Source organism: Salmo salar, chromosome ssa12, assembly GCF_905237065.1.
Source record: "Salmo salar chromosome ssa12, Ssal_v3.1, whole genome shotgun sequence".
Classification (NCBI taxonomy): Eukaryota; Metazoa; Chordata; class Actinopteri; order Salmoniformes; family Salmonidae; genus Salmo; species Salmo salar.
Window position 1 is genome coordinate 70961218 of NC_059453.1, and position 17063 is coordinate 70978280.

General features: G+C 44.5%; 2 protein-coding genes across 7 annotated transcripts in view; both read left to right on the forward strand.

Annotated features, from left to right (window-relative positions):
* Positions 1-3841, forward strand: part of LOC106565907 (4'-phosphopantetheine phosphatase) — a 30105-nt gene extending 26264 nt beyond the window's left edge. For both annotated transcript variants that reach the window (XM_014133592.2, XM_014133593.2), the window contains one exon: positions 2318-3841. In XM_014133592.2, coding sequence (XP_013989067.1) covers positions 2318-2573 — 256 coding nt within the window. In that variant the 3' untranslated portion in view covers positions 2574-3841. The remainder of the gene's footprint in view (positions 1-2317) is intronic.
* Positions 3842-4469: 628 nt separating this feature from the next.
* On the forward strand, positions 4470-16492 carry LOC106565906 (draxin-A-like). 5 transcript variants are annotated; one of them, XM_014133586.2, is made up of 9 exons: positions 4479-4646; positions 6423-6518; positions 7433-7588; positions 10952-11465; positions 12084-12310; positions 14761-14881; positions 15405-15497; positions 15678-15767; positions 15917-16492. In XM_014133586.2, exons 4-9 carry the CDS (start codon positions 10961-10963, stop codon positions 16027-16029), a joined length of 1149 nt encoding a protein of 382 aa, XP_013989061.1. In that variant the 5' UTR covers positions 4479-4646; positions 6423-6518; positions 7433-7588; positions 10952-10960; the 3' UTR covers positions 16030-16492. The 5 variants fall into 5 exon arrangements, with proteins under 5 accessions (XP_013989066.1, XP_013989060.1, XP_013989061.1 ...); XM_014133588.2 differs by lacking the exon at positions 6423-6518 and having other exon boundaries at positions 4479-4651; XM_014133587.2 differs by lacking the exon at positions 6423-6518.
* Positions 16493-17063: the final 571 nt, after the last annotated feature.

The following is a 17063-nucleotide window of genomic DNA, read 5'->3' on the forward strand; positions in this document are numbered from 1 at the left end:
AAGGCTCGTATTTCTGTGTGTTATTATGTTATAATTAAGTCTATGATTTGATAGAGCAGTCTGACTGAGGGATGGTAGGCAGCAGCAGGCTCGTAAGCATTCATTCAAACAGCACTTTCGTGCGTTTGCCAGCAGCTCTTCGCAATTCTTCAAGCATTGAGCTGTTTATGACTTCAAGCCTATCAACTCCCGAGATTATGCTGGTGTAACCGATGTGAAATGGCTAGTTAGTTAGCGGGGTGCGCACTAAGAGCGTTTCAATCGGTGATGTCACTCGCTCTGAGACTTGGAGTAGTTGTTCCCCTTGCTCTGCAAGGGCCGCGGCTTTTGTGGAGCGATGGGTAACGATGCTTCGAGGGTGGCTGTTGTCGATGTGTTCCTGGTTTGAGCCCAGGTAGGGGCGAGGAGAGGGATGGAAGCTATACTGTTACACTGGCAATACTAAAGTGCCTATAAGAACATCCAATAGTCAAAGGTATATGAAATACAAATTGAATAGAGAGAAATAGTCCTATAATTACTACAACCTAAAACTTCTTACCTGGGAATATTGAAGACTCATGTTAAAAGGAACCACCAGCTTTCATATGTTCATGTTCTGAGCAAGGAACTTAAACGTTAGCTTTTTTACATGGTACATATTGCACTTTTACTTTCTTCTCCAACACTTTGTTTTTGCATTATTTAAACCAAATTGAACATGTTTCATTATTTATTTGAGGCTAAATTCATTTTATTGATGTATTATATTAAGTTAAAATAAGTGTTCATTCAGTATTGTTGTAATTGTCATTATTACACACAAAAAAACCCCCGGCCGATTAATCGGTATCAGCTTTTTTGGGGGGGGGTCCTCCAGTAATCGGTCGACCTCTACATCAGACATCCATATCCCAGGTGGGGGTGAAAGGTCCTATATATAGGGGCAGTACTCAGTGACATCACTTCCTGAAATAGGAGGTAATTATTTTTATATTTGTTACGTAGTTTCATATATTAACATTCAATGGATCAAAATATGTGATCATACACAGGGAATGTGATCAATATTTACAGTAATATACATACAATATTCAATTAGGATTAAAAAAAACTATTTAGACATATTGAAACTATAAAAATGGTTTCAAGTCAAACTCTTCATAAAGAAGTTTCCTCTCAATGTCCCCTCCCCTGTGTGACATCTTGACCATTTCTATTCCAATGTATCTCAGAGAACTAATAGGATGTCCAGCTTGTACAAAATGATCAGCAACCAGATTTTTTTTCTCACGTCCGTATATTGCTGCAGTGCTCACTGATCCGTGTAAGACAGACCACAAGGACATTTTCAACATGTAAATAACATTGTTGGACATGCAGGTTAACAGGCCCTTGATCGTATGTATTTGTCCTGTACGAGGGTGGGTAAATGAGTTGCCTTTGTACGTAAAGCTACATTGAGCACATCGGCCACATTTGTAATTACCCTCTGGAACCTTGTCCAAAAAGGTTTATTTTCTCTGGTGGGTAATCAGATTTAATCACTATCTCTCACGTTTGGGGGTCTTTTAAAAACCATATGTGGGGGATTTTTAAAAGTGGTTTTCAATTGTGGGTCAGTATCAATAATGTACCAGTTCTTATGGTATGGGCAGGCATAAGCTACGGACAACAAACACAATTGCATTTTATCGATTCCGGTTTGAATGCAGAGATTTCGTGACGAGATCCTGCTATTGTCATGTCGTCATAAATGTTTCAGCATGATAATGCACTGCCCCATGTCGCAAGGATCCTTACACAATTCCAGAAGCTGAAAATGTCCACGTTTTTTCCATGGATTGCATACTCACCAGACATGTCACCTATTGAGCATGTTTGGGATGCTTTGGATTGACGTGTATGACAGCGCGTTCCAGTTCCCTCCTATATCCAGCAACTTCGCACAGCCATTGAAGAGGAGTTGGACAGCAGGCCACAATCAACAGCCTGATCAACTCTACGCAAAGGAGATTTCGCGCTGCATGAGGCAAATGGTGTTCACACCAGATACTGACTGGTTTTCTGATTCACACCCCTACCTTTTTTTTTTTAAGGTGTTTGTAGCCAATAGATGCATATCTGTATTCCCAGTCATGTGAAATCCATAGATTAGGGTCTAATGAATGTATTTCAATTGACTGATTTCCTTAAATGAACTGTAACTCAGTAAAATCTTTGAAATTGTTGGATGTTACATGTGTATTTTTGTTCAGTATAGTTACTAAGTAATTTCTTCTAATATACATGTTTAAGGTTATTCCTGTAAATATGACAATTTCTCTCCCCACCTCAGCCGTTTGGACAAGGTGTTGGCTGGGGTTGTGCGGGAACGCCACACAGACCTGGTGATCATCGAGGGCATGGGCCGGGCCATCCACACCAACTACTATGCCTTGTTGAGCTGCGAGAGCCTCAAGATGGCAGTCATCAAGAACTCCTGGCTGGCTGACCGACTGGGAGGCAAGCTCTTCAGTGTGGTCTTCAAGTACGAGGTGCCACCAGACAAAAAACCCACCGCCCTGGATCATGTTCCAGTGATGCCTTCATGATCTCATCACTCTCCTTTTCAAGTCTGATTATGGGACAGGTGGAACTGTTTCAGGTACTAGTTGGAGAGGTCCAGCTAGCTGTAATCGGGTTGATTTCACCCACTCATGATTTATATGCTGTTTGTCCTGGGAGGAGTTTTTATAAGATCAATTTCAGTGCGTTTGGAATGATTTGAAAACTTGGCAGCCTATTTTAGCAAGGATGTCAAAACAGGGTAGAGTATAACATCGCTTTGTAACCTCAATGTTTAAATGTCTTCCTTTTTTGAATATACAACCATACTTTGCACCATATTGTGTTCTTGCAGATCACTGCCAAAATTCTAGTTATGGTATCAGAACAGATAAAGTTGTCAGTGGTAGATGTGTCCTCTTTGCAGATTGACTGTTAATGCAAGTGAGATCCTCTTCTAACTGCATTTATAGACAGGTTATTAGTACCCTGCTGTTTACTCACAGCATCCCAATGGTTACCATGACAACAAGGTGCCCCTTTCAGTGGTGAAGAGATGCTTTGCGAGTGCTGTGCTACCAGGGTAATTATAGCAATCTGTGGTGACGCTTCACAAATATATGGTAGATGTGCCTTGAGGTGGGAGTGATTAAAAAGCATAGCTCGTCCAAAATGCAAACAACCTGGTTTAATTTCTATTGCAGGAGAAACATGGATGTTTGTTACCAGGGGCTACATGAAAGTGGCTTTTCTATGGGTTTCTGTTCTGTCTTCCTTTTGAATCTCAAGATTTGCCTCCTTTCATCACTGCCGCTAGGTCAATTGAGATTATTCACTTTGTGACTGTCATTGCCTGAGAAGCTAAAATGTTGCAGGGAATTTTTGGCACTTTATTGAGGGGTTAAAAAGTGTAATTACAGAAGGTGGCAGTATTTTCATGTGAACATGAGCTCCTAACAACCAAATTAATGATACGGATATTTTGTTATTCATTGGATGTTCTGAGAGTTGTCAATCCAAAAAAGTGTATTTAAGGTAATTTTATAGCAAATTTTTAAGCTATCTTTTTATCAATAACATTGTTGGCAGCCTTTGTAAATTCAAGGAGTTTGTTTGGGTTGAGGTGTTGCTGTCCAAATGTTTCCATGACTTTATTTGCTTAACCTGTGGATTGATATTGTGTATTATCATTTGTAAATACATGTGTAAATATAATTCATTTGCATTACTTAAGTTCATGATGCACAGACATTTAGGGAAATTATTGTTCTCTTTACAATCACTTGTAATTAAATGTGAATTTATTTTAAAGTAATGCAATTTCTCTTTGTGTTTCTTGATTTTGGAGGGCGGTACTTATGGAATTTTAGGGAGTTGAGAGGAGTGGATAACTGCTAGGATGCGAGGGAGTACAACGCACTGCTCTAGAATCATCAAAGCGTTTTTAGTGCCGGTGGCGCTATGTGAGAATGGAGAGCTGGTGTGTGTGGCACAGTAGTTGCTGTGCGCTCTTGCTGGGGAGTCATATGCTTATAATGCACCGTGCCAAGCAGGGGGTCCTCCACAACATGCTGTGCCTCAACTTCTTCATTACCCTCTACTGCCACATGAATGGATGCCGGTTCTTAAGTTGTACAATATTCTTACACAAGAAGAAACCCAATTATGTATAGTTTTATTTTTCTTGCGAAATTATTTGATGCACATTTGTGTACACACTGTTTGCGTACTACTTGTTTCAATGTTCAGTTCCCATTGCATGTAGGAAACTTTATATAATTAACGAAGGTGATAATTTGATCAAAGAAGGATTACATTTAGACAGTTTCTCACTTTACCAGCCAACACTGGCGACAAATTGATGTATCCTATCGCACGCTCAGGAAACCTATTCTCTTGCGCCTCACCTAATGTGACAAACGTGGACATCAGTCCGCGCATGAACGCGCATACGGTTACGCGCTTTCAGCCGGTGACTCTTCAAAAACCAGATAGAATCCCAACGACCAGCACACAGACGGAATTTGAGTCCTGTGCGCTTTATCAAACTATATCGGTCATCCCATATGACTGAATTCCCTTTGCAATAATAGTCAAACTCAACGGATTAACCAACGCGGGTAAGGTAATTTGTCATTTTATTCAAGTGTTAAAGAAGGTTCTCTGTCGCAATAACGAACTATAGGCAACCAAATGTGCCATCTGTATCATTCATTTTGCTTTATATTGTTGCATTCAATAGACTACATCTTGTACTAGTTAGTGCATTAATAACACCCACTTTTGTTTCTCCTATAAAGTTATTAGGCTATATGAATGAACTCCACTGAAGGCAAGATAGAAACCGTGGCAGCCAAATATTCTAAATTGAAAGAAATATGTGAAATTGTTTGCCTTTTTATTATATTCAATAGTGCCTTCAATATTCGTACTTGCTTAGTGGTGCGTATTATGATAGTCATGTCTGAACAAAACGATGTGTTATGTTATTTGGCATAGGGGAAAGTCATTCTAATATGGGGAAAAAATATTCTGTTTTTGTTCTGTATCAGGAAAATAGCCCAAAGAGTATTAATGAACGTGTTAAAAGAGACAATCATATATTGAAATAATGTAGAGAGGGAGTCAGAGATTTTAGGTATGCTGTCTCCATGTGAGATCATGCATTTTATTAATCAACTGTAAATGAATATAAAGCAGAGACAGTGGGTGTACAATATTTGTGGACTCATCATTAATAAGGGTGTTAATTAAAAGCAAGCCAATCAGCAGGAATGTGAATGTGATCACTATGAGAACTGTGGAGAGACCTGATTGTGAAGCTGCCAGCAGGGCGATCTGGGGGTCATATCCAGTCCACGTTCACTAATGAGAGAAATTTCATAAAAATAATAACATACTCAAGGAAGATATTGAAAGATTAATCATGACTTTATGGTAGCCTAACCAGCAATTAATTAACAAAAGTTATTCCCCCATTCCACTTACGTAGATAACTTCTTAGTACACTATCACTATGCTGCCTCTTCATATAATGGGTAGGCTAGGTAAAGCAGTGAGCTGTGCCAATATAGCCAATCTCCTCCACTATGGACTGCCTTCCCTGTAGCTCAGTTGGTAGAGCATGGTGTTTGCAACACCAGGGTTGTGGGTTTGATTCCCACGGGGGGCCAGCCCAAAAAATAAAATAAAAAGTATGCATTCACTACTGTAAGTCGCTCTGGATAAGAGCGTCTGCTAAATGACTAAAATGTAAAAATGTACATTGGTGATCTACTAACATGGAGATGGTTAGTAGACCAACATCTCCATGTCTTATAATGAGTGTGATATGCTGTCAACAGTCATCTTTTTGGGTTCAAGGTTGGTTCAGTCTGATTGGTTGTTGTGTTTTGGTTTTTGAACAGTGGACCCAGCTGGTCTCCTTGTGTGACATCAAATGAGAGAGAGATATTCCACTGTCACTGTTCCAATTAACCCTGCCCTGGATAAATAGTCTCTCTCTGTCTCTCTCTCTTGCTCTCGCTGTGTCTGTCTGTCTCTGTTCTCTTGGCCTACCCTCCCCCTGTCTCTTTGTCTCTCCCTTGTCTTTCTCTCTCCTCTCAGTGGGATGTCTGTAGCTCTGTTCTCCTGGTGCTGTTTGTGTCTCAGAGCGTTGCTGGAACGTGTTTCTCTCTCTGCTCTGTGGGTATCTGGAGGAGGTTGCCCCGCTGTGAGTGTGTGTGTGTGCACTGAGCGTGCTCTACAGGAAGATAATGGCTACATTGCGGGATGTCTGTGATGTTGCTGTGCAACCGTGGCAATGTTCGATCTTGCCCCACATCTGTTGTACCTGTAACGAAATTGCCACTGAATCAGTTTGTGCCTCTTCTCTGCATCGGTTCACTTGCTGACAGATGGGCCTTCCTTATGGCTCTCATCACACTGAGCAGTTTGCAGGGGCTCAGCGGATAATGCTGCACACTCAGAACTGCAAAAGCTCCCAGTTGATGGTATGAAATCTCCAATATTGTTCTCTAGAGGGCTGAAGAATTCAAACTGTTTAAATCAGCGGTCATAGAGCCTGCCAGCTTGTAGTCCTAAAACCCAGAAATGAGTTACCTCTGGTTCGTTCAGGGTTTTGGGATAATCGCCGATAATAAGGTCTGAGATGAACACAGTCTGAAGAGATCTTCTATGTTGTGTTCTATGACATATCAGTCAGCTAACATGACCTTCAGGAATTATGTTGCCATTATGGGCTCAAAATTCACAAAAAGTGACTTTAGCTGCTGAAGATTATCTTATAGAACAAAACATATAAGATCTCCTAAACCCGTGTTTACCACAGACCTTATTTTTGGCATTTATCCAAAAACCCTACAAAAACTCCATTCATTTTCCCATAGGTTGAGTCAGTGCCTACAAAAAGACGCCATTACTATTGCTCTCTTGATTGGGCAGTTGAAATACTACTTGCTGAAACATATTTTTATAGTGCTTTCAGTAGCTTTCCTAAAGTGTTTGTTGAGAAATCTGATGGAAATCAGACTTATGAAAGTTAAGTGTTGGTAAACATTGAGAACCTTATGTGTTAATTACATGGCAAACACCTGATGAACAGCATATTTTAATTGGCTAATAGATACATGAAGGCATCCATTGACCCTTTAAGTTTGCCAAATGATTGAGAAATCAATCCTTTCTTGGGCATTTAAATATACAGGCTATTGAATGATCTTTTTCTATGCATTCTTATTTTGACTAGAGTGTACAGTTATCGCAGTGGATCACCAGCTGTGTTTACCACAAGACCTCACATTTAGTTTTGTTTTGGGGTGGGGGGGGGGTTATTGGCATTGTTCACTGGGGGAGCAAAGAAAGGATGGTGAATTAGTCATGCGTTTCTGATCTGGTTGGTGTGAAGTCTGTTGTTCTCCAGTGAGCCGTATGTGACGGGGACAGGGACCAGAGTCCACCTGAGCCCAGCCACCCCCTCCCTTCCTGACTTCCCATTGTCCTCTCACTGTCACATTACACAGAAGGCACACACTCTGCAACCTGACGGAACACTGCTAATCAGGTAAATCATCTGATATAAATGTGCTTTTAGACATGGGCCTGTAATCTCTTTATGTAAACCCAGAATGATTCCGGGGGTTTTGGGGTCTTTGTTTGGTCGTTCTTCGTGGCCACGCTGGTTGCTAGGAGAGACAACAGGACAGGAGCAGATGGCTTCTGGAGGCTTGTGGCCCAGCAGGTGAAGTTATCTATGCACATAAAACAGAGTCCACTGCCAGCCCAGTGCCTTGTACCTCCCCTGCTTCGCCTCACCTTGCCTCGCTGCTCCCCTCACTACCACAGAGGCCCTCTTCAAACTATCATTTCAGCTGTGTCCATGATCTGTTGTAAGCTGGGCTTCTGTGAAGCATGTCGGGGCATGATATTGTTGAGCACTGACCAATTGGTCATGGACCAGAGAGAGGTCTCAGATCTCAGTGTTTAATGAACCAGGCCTCAGAGGTGGCCCTTTGCACTCATCATCACTGGACCTACCTCTGTCTGAACACTAATTCATCTCAATTGTTTTAACCCAGCTAGTGGCCTGCAACTCATGATGTGCAGTCGTTCTACAACGTTCTTCAGAATCTGTGCTACCATGGTTTCTTCTTACTCAGTTTTTCAATAGGTTGTTCAATATGTTCACAGTTTTCCATGTATATAAACTGAAGGTACACCGCATACTGTATCCTACTCCTCCTCATGTGCTCTCAAAGCCCTCTCTGTCTTCAGAAAGAGTTTCACGCTTGGCCTGGCCCCCCTGGCCTGGCCACTTGGTTTCGCCCCCCTGGCCTGGCCACCGCCTTGGCGCCAGATGCTAACCCCTGCTGCGTCCTACCTATATCACACAGTGCTGTATAATACACTGTTTAGTAGGGGCTGCTTATCATCAGAAGATGCTGAGAACTCCACCCCAGAGTGTTCTATCACCACCCCCATCCTGAGTCTTCTGAAAGGACCACCTGTTAACGGCTACATGAAAGGGCCAAAGGAGAAGGGGCTCCGCTAGGCAAGGATGCTCTTTGCCTCTGTGCCCCTCTCTGTTACCCACCGCCTTCCTTTTAAGGCGACAGGGCTATTCAGGCTCCGACTACCAGTCCACACCGTTTCTATGGTGGCGCTCCTTTTCTCTTTATGTGAGAGAAAAATATTTGTGGTGCCATTCAATCAGGCTGCTGCTCAGCCTCTGTGTCTGCACCCCATTATCTGCACACTCATTTCAGAGGACTCTGTGATCTCCAATATGAGTCTAGGCTCAGTCAATATGTACAGTACATCATGTGCATTTGGATGCTGTTTATCTTTTGGAACTGGTTGGTTGGTTCATTTTGTCAGCAAGGCCTCATGGATCTCACTCCTCCAGAACTGAGCAGACCAACAAGCTAGAGTGTTTTCTAGCGATGCCATTTTTCTGGGAAGTCTCTCTGTTCTTTGATTAAAAATACCCTTCTCTACCACAGCAGTGTGAAATGTACAGGGCTGGAGGATGAGATCAAGCCTGACCAAACACTTTGTATGGGAAATGGCACTGTACCTCTCTCTCAGACACACTGTAAGGTTATAGAAGATAAAGGTCTCACCTAAGCAGCTACCGTCCGTCCCACTGTTGTTTGCAAACTGCACTGTGGGTAGAACCCCCTCCAGAGACAGGCAAGAGAAAGCAGTTTGTGTCTAATCCCCATACAGACCTGCTTGCAATAGCACCACACATTCCCCTTGACAGCAGTCGCTTCTCCTCCTCCCCATAACACAACCTCCTAGTCCTGGCCTGTTTTCACAAAGCACCTAAATAACTCACTGTAAACCTCAGGGTGGAGTGTGTGTGTGTGTGTGTGTGTGTGTGTGTGTGTGTGTGTGTGTGTGTGTGTGTGTGTGTGTGTGTGTGTGTGTGTGTGTGTGTGTGTGTGTGTGTGTGTGTGTGTGTGTGTGTGTGTGTGTGTGTGTGTGTGTGTGTGTGTGTGTTGATTGAAGAGGCAAGGCTATCGACCCACAACACCCCAGCAGCAGCAGGTCAATACTTCTCTCCTATAGATTTTCTGTATGGGCCGCACCATCGTCTGTCTTTAACATAAAAGAGTGGCCTGCCAGGGGCAGAGCAGTCATGCTGCGTTGCCAGGGCGATGGATGGTCCAAACCCATCAGAGAGGAACAGAAACTCACCTTGTTCTTTTTAATAAACAGCCCAAATGAACTCACATGAACTAGACCAGGGGGTTAGAAACAAGGACTTTGACATTTTACTAGGACATCCTGAGTTGAATACAAATGAAGTCGGTCAGTTAGCTAGTGGTTATTAATCCTCAGGCCCCATGCCCATATTCTCAGAAAGTCCCACTGTACCAATCACCTTTTGATCTCCTTAGTGCATTCAGTGGCAGTGCCACTAATTGGGTTATGTCATTATTTCTCAATCATATCGACCTCACACTTGATTCTTACTGTTCTAATAAATAGACAGGTGGGTTGGAGATGCAGCTCCTAGAGCCCACAGGTATACATAATGCAAGGCTGTGGTGGAGAACGGCTGAAGCATCTTATGATGAAGAGGATGTTCCAAGGCCAAAGACAGACCGGGAAATTCATTTTAACAACACATTTTTACAGCACTAAGGGTCTGTATCTCTCTGTCCTATATAGGCTCCTAAAGAGCCACTGCAGCTTGAGAGGCTAGCACAAGAGGGTAATGATTACTGCTAGGACTGATGAGTGCTGCCGTAGCACAGCATCAGGGATGGTGGAAGGGTGAGTAGGCTATGATATGGTGGTACAGAGTGCTTCTGGGAACAGAGGACAAGGGAACAGCGTACTGTCTGGGGTCTTCCGAGGAGGATAGTGTGACTGCCTGGTGGTGGACTCCATGGCAGAGGAGGATAGTGTGACTGCCTGGTGGTGGACTCCATGGCAGAGGAGGATAGTGTGACTGCCTGGTGGTGGACTCCATGGCAGAGGAGGATAGTGTGACTGCCTGGTGGTGGACTCCATGGCAGAGGAGGATAGTGTGACTGCCTGGTGGTGGACTCCATGGCAGAGGAGGATAGTGTGACTGCCTGGTGGTGGACTCCATGGCAGAGGAGGATAGTGTGACTGCCTGGTGGAGGACTCCATCGCAGAGGCTCAAAGCCACAGGCACTCACAGAGGGATATCACACCAATCAGCAGTGACTGATGGTGTGAAACACTCTGTTCTGTAGGGATTATTTAAAACATGACAAGGAGACAAGTTTGTCTACATACTGTATATTTGAATGTACTCTGGACTTTCTGAGAAGTATAGTTCACCTGCCTAGTCCATAGTGTGTTTGTGTCATCATAATGTAGCTGCTTCTGTCCATTTTGTCATGTAAAATATAGAATGAGTGTACTGAAAACTGTTGTATTTTTACAGTGTTTATAGATGATGTCTTCCTCCTGGTGTCTGCCTCTGGCTCTCCTGTTCTCCACTCTGGCTGTTTCACACAGCGCTGAACCTGGCTCCACACATGCCAAGAGGAGACTAGCACAGCCCTTGCCAGGCAGTGGCAATGCCCTCCAGTACCCTGATCAGGGCTTCCAGAGTCACGGGCATGGGCACGGTAGGGAGCGTGGAGGGGGGCATGGTGGCCAGGGGTCCCGTGGTGCCAAAGCCAGTTCTGGGGCTGGGCTTCTCTCCCGCAGGCCCCTGCACCCCGCAGCTCGGCCTGAGGATGATGGGACGGGTCTGGAGGGCCTGAACCCGGTGAGACTGGAGATGGGTCCTGTGGGCAGGGAGCAGGAGAAGGGTCATGGGGGCTTCAGGAACCCGTCTCATGCCCGAGACAACCACCCTCTGGGGCCACGCAAGGGGAGGGGCCAGGGGCATGGGCACCACTTTGACCAGAGGAGACATGGAGGTCGGAGAGATAAGGGTCGGCTCACTAAAGGTGAGTCCCCAATGGATCTAGGGTTATCAGATAATGAGCCGTGAGCCTGTTTAGGATTAGTTCTCTATAAATGCCATAAAGAGTTCTAAAAGAGCACAAATACTAATCAATTTAAAAACAGAAACATAATGTTAAATTCTGTGATTTTGTCATAGGGCATTGATAAATTGATTAAGTATTTAAGTAGTCCCAACGCTGCCCCCAGCCTCCACCAAACCACAGGTACCCCATAAAGACACGAGTGCTTATTAGAAATACCATTGTCAGTTGTGCCTCAGTGTTGTAGGGTTTATAGAGATACGTGTTCATGGTAAAGAAAGAGCGACTGTATTTCCTATTTGGAAATACCTCCATGTATCACATAGCTCATTATGTATCACATAGCTCATTATGTATCACATAGCTCATTATGTATCACATAGCTCATTATGTATCACATAGCTCATTATTCATCTCAGAAAAATGAGGAGACAGTCTTTGGCTCCGGCTCCTATGAACAAAAAAATTGTAAAACATTTTTCTTGGCAACAGGGAGAGATCTTGTTAGGTGTATATGATCATGTCTGGCTATCCTTCACCTCCCCCACCCCTGTTCTGTCCTTCTCTCCCTCATTGTAGGTTTTCTCCCTGAGCCTGAGCTGGGCTCTGTTCTGAAGAACAGGGATCTGTCTGAGGAGGGATCTGTCTCCTCCGCCGCTGCAGCCACCTCCCCCTCTCACAGATTGACCCCGCCCACGGAACCCCCCTCCCCCATCTACGCGGTCTTTGGCTCCGGCTCCTATGCGGTTTCCACGGTGATGAGCGAGCATCTCCCAACGCTGCCCCCAGCCTCCACCAAACCACAGGTACCCCATAAAGACACGAGTGCTTATTAGAAATACCATTGTCAGTTGTGCCTCAGTGTTGTAGGGTTTATAGAGATACGTGTTCATGGTAAAGAAAGAGCGACTGTATTTCCTATTTGGAAATACCTCCATGTATCACATAGCTCATTATGTATCACATAGCTCATTATGTATCACATAGCTCATTATGTATCACATAGCTCATTATGTATCACATAGCTCATTATTCATCTCAGAAAAATGAGGAGACAGGCTTTTTAAATGACCTAACAGTTGAGGGTGGCTGGAACATAATAGCCAATATGGTAGACTGGTCTCAAGGGTTTTTAGATATGATGGATATAGTTATGCTAATCTACGTAACACATGCCTCGGGGGTCAAGTTCACACCATCATTGGTCAAGTAGTAGAACACCCTCTCTGTTACTGTCTTGGTTATTATGTATTCCTGTCTGGTAAATCCATGATTGAACGTCTAGGAGGCAATGGGCTCATTTGTATGAGGGGGGTTGTAGAAGTGTGGTGGCGAGGTGTAGCTGCCTGGCCCCTCCTCCTCATAGCCATCTGTCAGTCACTTTTTCCCAGCATGCTGCCTGGCATCACAGTGCTCACACACACAGAGTTAGATATCTTCTCTGCTCCTCAAATACAAATACTCCTTCTCATCTATCATCCCTCTTATCATAGGATGCTATCAAACCACCAACACACTCATTAGACTGGTAAATAACAGGACTCTGCTGTTCTGGGGAGCCTACTCGTTGTCTGTGGTGTTTTCCTCTCCCACGCCCATGGTGTTTTCATCTCCCACGCCCATGGTGTTTTCCTCTCCCACGCCCATGGTGTTTTCATCTCCCACGCCCATGGTGTTTTCATCTCCCACGCCCATGGTGTTTTCCTCTCCCACGCCCATGGTGTTTTCCTCTCCCACGCCCATGGTGTTTTCCTCTCCCACGCCCATGGTGTTTTCCTCTCCCACGCCCATGGTGTTTTCCTCTCCCAGGCCCATGGTGTTTTCCTCTCCCAGGCCCATGGTGTTTTCCTCTCCCACGCCCATGGTGTTTTCCTCTCCCACGCCCATGGTGTTTTCCTCTCCCACGCCCATGGTGTTTTCCTCTCCCACGCCCATGGTGTTTTCCTCTCCCACGCCCATGGTGTTTTCCTCTCCCACGCCCATGGTGTTTTCCTCTCCCACGCCCATGGTGTTTTCCTCTCCCACGCCCATGGTGTTTTCCTCTCCCACGCCCATGGTGTTTTCCTCTCCCAGGCCCATGGTGTTTTCCTCTCCCAGGCCCATGGTGTTTTCCTCTCCCACGCCCATGGTGTTTTCCTCTCCCAGGCCCATGGTGTTTTCCTCTCCCAGGCCCATGGTGTTCTCCTCTCCCAGGCCCATGGTGTTCTCCTCTCCCAGGCCCATCGTGTTTTCCTCTCCCAGGCCCATCGTGTTTTCCTCTCCCAGGCCCATCGTGTTCTCCTCTCCCAGGCCCATGGTGTTTTCCTCTCCCATGCCCATCGTGTTCTCCTCTCCCAGGCCTATAATTCCAGAGTTACTGTAGCCCTGTCTTGCTTTTCTGGCCTCTGTGAGTGTTTGATGTCTGGTCTGTCTGACTGCTTGGTATGCTGTTTACAAGCTGCCGGAGAACCTTGGAGACCGTGTGTATGTCTTTATTTAGGAGCTGTCAGATACCGGCCTGAAGTAGAAGCGATAGCCTCGCTTGGAGTGGACCTGGGTTCAATGACACAGGGATGCTGGGAGCGTTCTTAATTAATATTTGATTCCGGCTGCTGGCTAAATGAACAGCCAAGCACTAATATCCCACATCTAATTGATGTTCCTCAATATTTCCTCGGGGTGAGATGGAATGAGCTGGGATCAATGTGCACCAGAAGCCTGGTTGGTCCAGTCTCTCTAGGCATCACCAGGAGACCTCTCAATGTCAAATTGACGTCATAATAACCTGCTATTATTTTGTCAACACAGCCCAGAGGTCCAGAGGATATGCATTATGTAAAGAGTTTTGTTGAAGTTTATGACATATCGGTTTTGGATGAGTAATCCTCAGAGGAGTTTTGTTATTAAATTTGACTTCTGCTTAAAATTGCTTCAGCTCAGGGTTTATTATTGAAGGACATTGTTGACAGTGTTGGTAAAATCACAGCTGTGTGATTCAGCACAGGTCTTCTCTGACCAGTAGTAACACTACCATCTGATGTATGATGTATGTATGCTGCCTCAGGGCCATAAACAGTATAGTAGGTAGCCATGTCCTCAGTAGCCAACGGATTGCCTGTAAAGCACTCTGGGGTGTGAAGTCATGGTTGTCCACAACTAACAAGCTGTTTTATGGGCCAGGTGGCAATGCACATCAACACCCCAACAGAAACATACTGGAATGTAGTTAGAGACCAATGGTGTGAGGCTGTAATGGGGTATTTTCTCTGCATTACAGAAGTCTGGCCGGGGCAAGATGCAAGGAGAGGTGATGCCCACTCTGGACATGACTCTGTTTGACTGGACAGACTACGAGGACATGAAGCCAGTGGACGCCTGGCCATCCTCCAGGAAGAAAGGTCAGCACTTTAGATGTTTTGAGAAGATACAGCTAATGTTAATGTTGGTGGAAAGTGACACATGAATGTGTTCACTCCATCCCCGAAAAAAAACATACAGATGTAGGATCTTAATTTGAGCCAGTCTACTACAGCAGGAAAATAATCCTGCAGCAACAAGAAATCTCAATTATTATGTGGATTATAATTAATGGACATTTTTGTAGGGGTTGATACATTTTCGTAATGTGGAAATTACAAACTTCAGAATCCTTTTTAAATCTCAAATACACTACAAATGTAACATTGCCTGCATTGCAGGAAAGTTCTGCTGCAACAGGGTGATCATATTATTGTCCTACATCTGTAATGATCCCTTGGAATGTACTTAACACACAGCACAGAATAAACATGTTTGATATATCTGTTATTTCCTTGACATTGAAGTGTTTGCTTGATTGTCCATCTGTTTGTCTAAGCCTGGGTTGAATCATTCAGTCCAAGTACTTTATTGGCAATCTGTTTGTTGTTTTGCATGCTGAAGACAAGCGGCGCAGTAAGAACCTGAGCAGTGGCAATGTGACAGTGGACACTGATGCCATCGAGCCATGTGACCACCATCTGGACTGTCTCCCAGGTCAGTGACTAAACTGTCGCACATCCACTACTCTCCTGACCCCTGATCCTTGACCTCTGACCGCTCAGGTCATGGTCTCCAGAAGGATCGTTATGATAAAGGCCATGTGACAGGTGAAACATTTGTTTTTGAATTTACAACTAGAAGTCACATGGTTTCTCCCTCCATCCCCTCCTATAGGCTCCTGCTGTGACCTGAGACAACACGAGTGTAAACCTCACAACCGGGGCCTCAACAACAAGTGCTATGACGACTGTATGTGCGAGGAAGGTGAGTAAGGGATGTATCAGGTGAAAGCCACAGAACATCAGAGAATTTGAGAGAACACAACCAACAAACAGTAGGTGATAAAGGTCTCTTTCTTTATGTCAGTAGCCTGCTTATCCATCCTCTGATATTGTCCTATTACTTTGTCTAAGGGTTCCGTTGCTATGCCAAGTTCCACCGGAAGCGTCGGGTGACCAGGCGAAGGGGCCGCTGCGTGGTGCCAGAGTCAGCCAACAGTGACCAGGGTGCCTTCATCACAGTGTGAGGGGCGGCAGACACACACCAGAGGCCCCCACACACACCACACATTGAACATGACCACTCCCTCTGACAAAACAGACAGAACACAGGCTATACATCACCTGACAGTGATAGTTCATTCAGCATTTTCATACTACCAACTCATATCGTCTCCCCCACTTCAATGCCACAAAATCATGTACATGTACGTTAGGTCCAAAACAACAACAACTGTGCAGTGTCTGATTATCTGTGTCCTGTACATATGAATGTCTTTTCTGAGAATGGATTGATTACCAATTGCTTTTCTACTGATAATGTTACACTACTCTTTAAAAGGTAATTAGTATGATAAGCAAAAATGTTTGTTTGAGTTTCCTTTTATATGTTTAACTATGTTTTATTTATACAATACTTCAAACAGAACTCTCTGTCTATATTGTGTTTTTTCAACTTAATTGTATGTGATTAAATTCTTGTACAATGATGACGGTTGTCCCTAGTGTTCTTGAGTGTTGAGGGTTGATCTTTTGGGTGTAGGATTTAGCCATGTCAAATGTCCAAGACCTCATGTTACATCATACCACAGGGTTTCACATGATACAGAGCGAGCTATGGCTCATATGAGTCAGTGGGGGTTCATGTCCTTTGACTATTTCATGGACAGGCAGGCTTGGTTAAGATTCTTATCATTATGCTACCTCTATGTATTCAGTTTGTTTAGTCACGGGGATCAGGGTCTTTTATGAAATGTTATTCTCCATGACACCAGTGAGGATAATTCTTCTCAGCACTCTGTGTGGAGAGTTGGTTCCAAAGAGCCACAGGAGCTCTGAGGATGGGGCTGTATGCCCCCTGCTCTCAGTGGGATGCTGTGTGTCAGAGCCCAGGGCCTCCTGGAGGAGGACAGATGCTGTCTCTCACTTTCTTTCCCTGTCTCTCTCTCTCTCTGCTCCTATGCAGGTGACCTTGATCCTCCACAGTCTCACTGCTGCATCCCTCTTTCACACTCTCTTTACACAGAGTGTAAAGAAAGGGAAATCAATGACATCAAGTGCA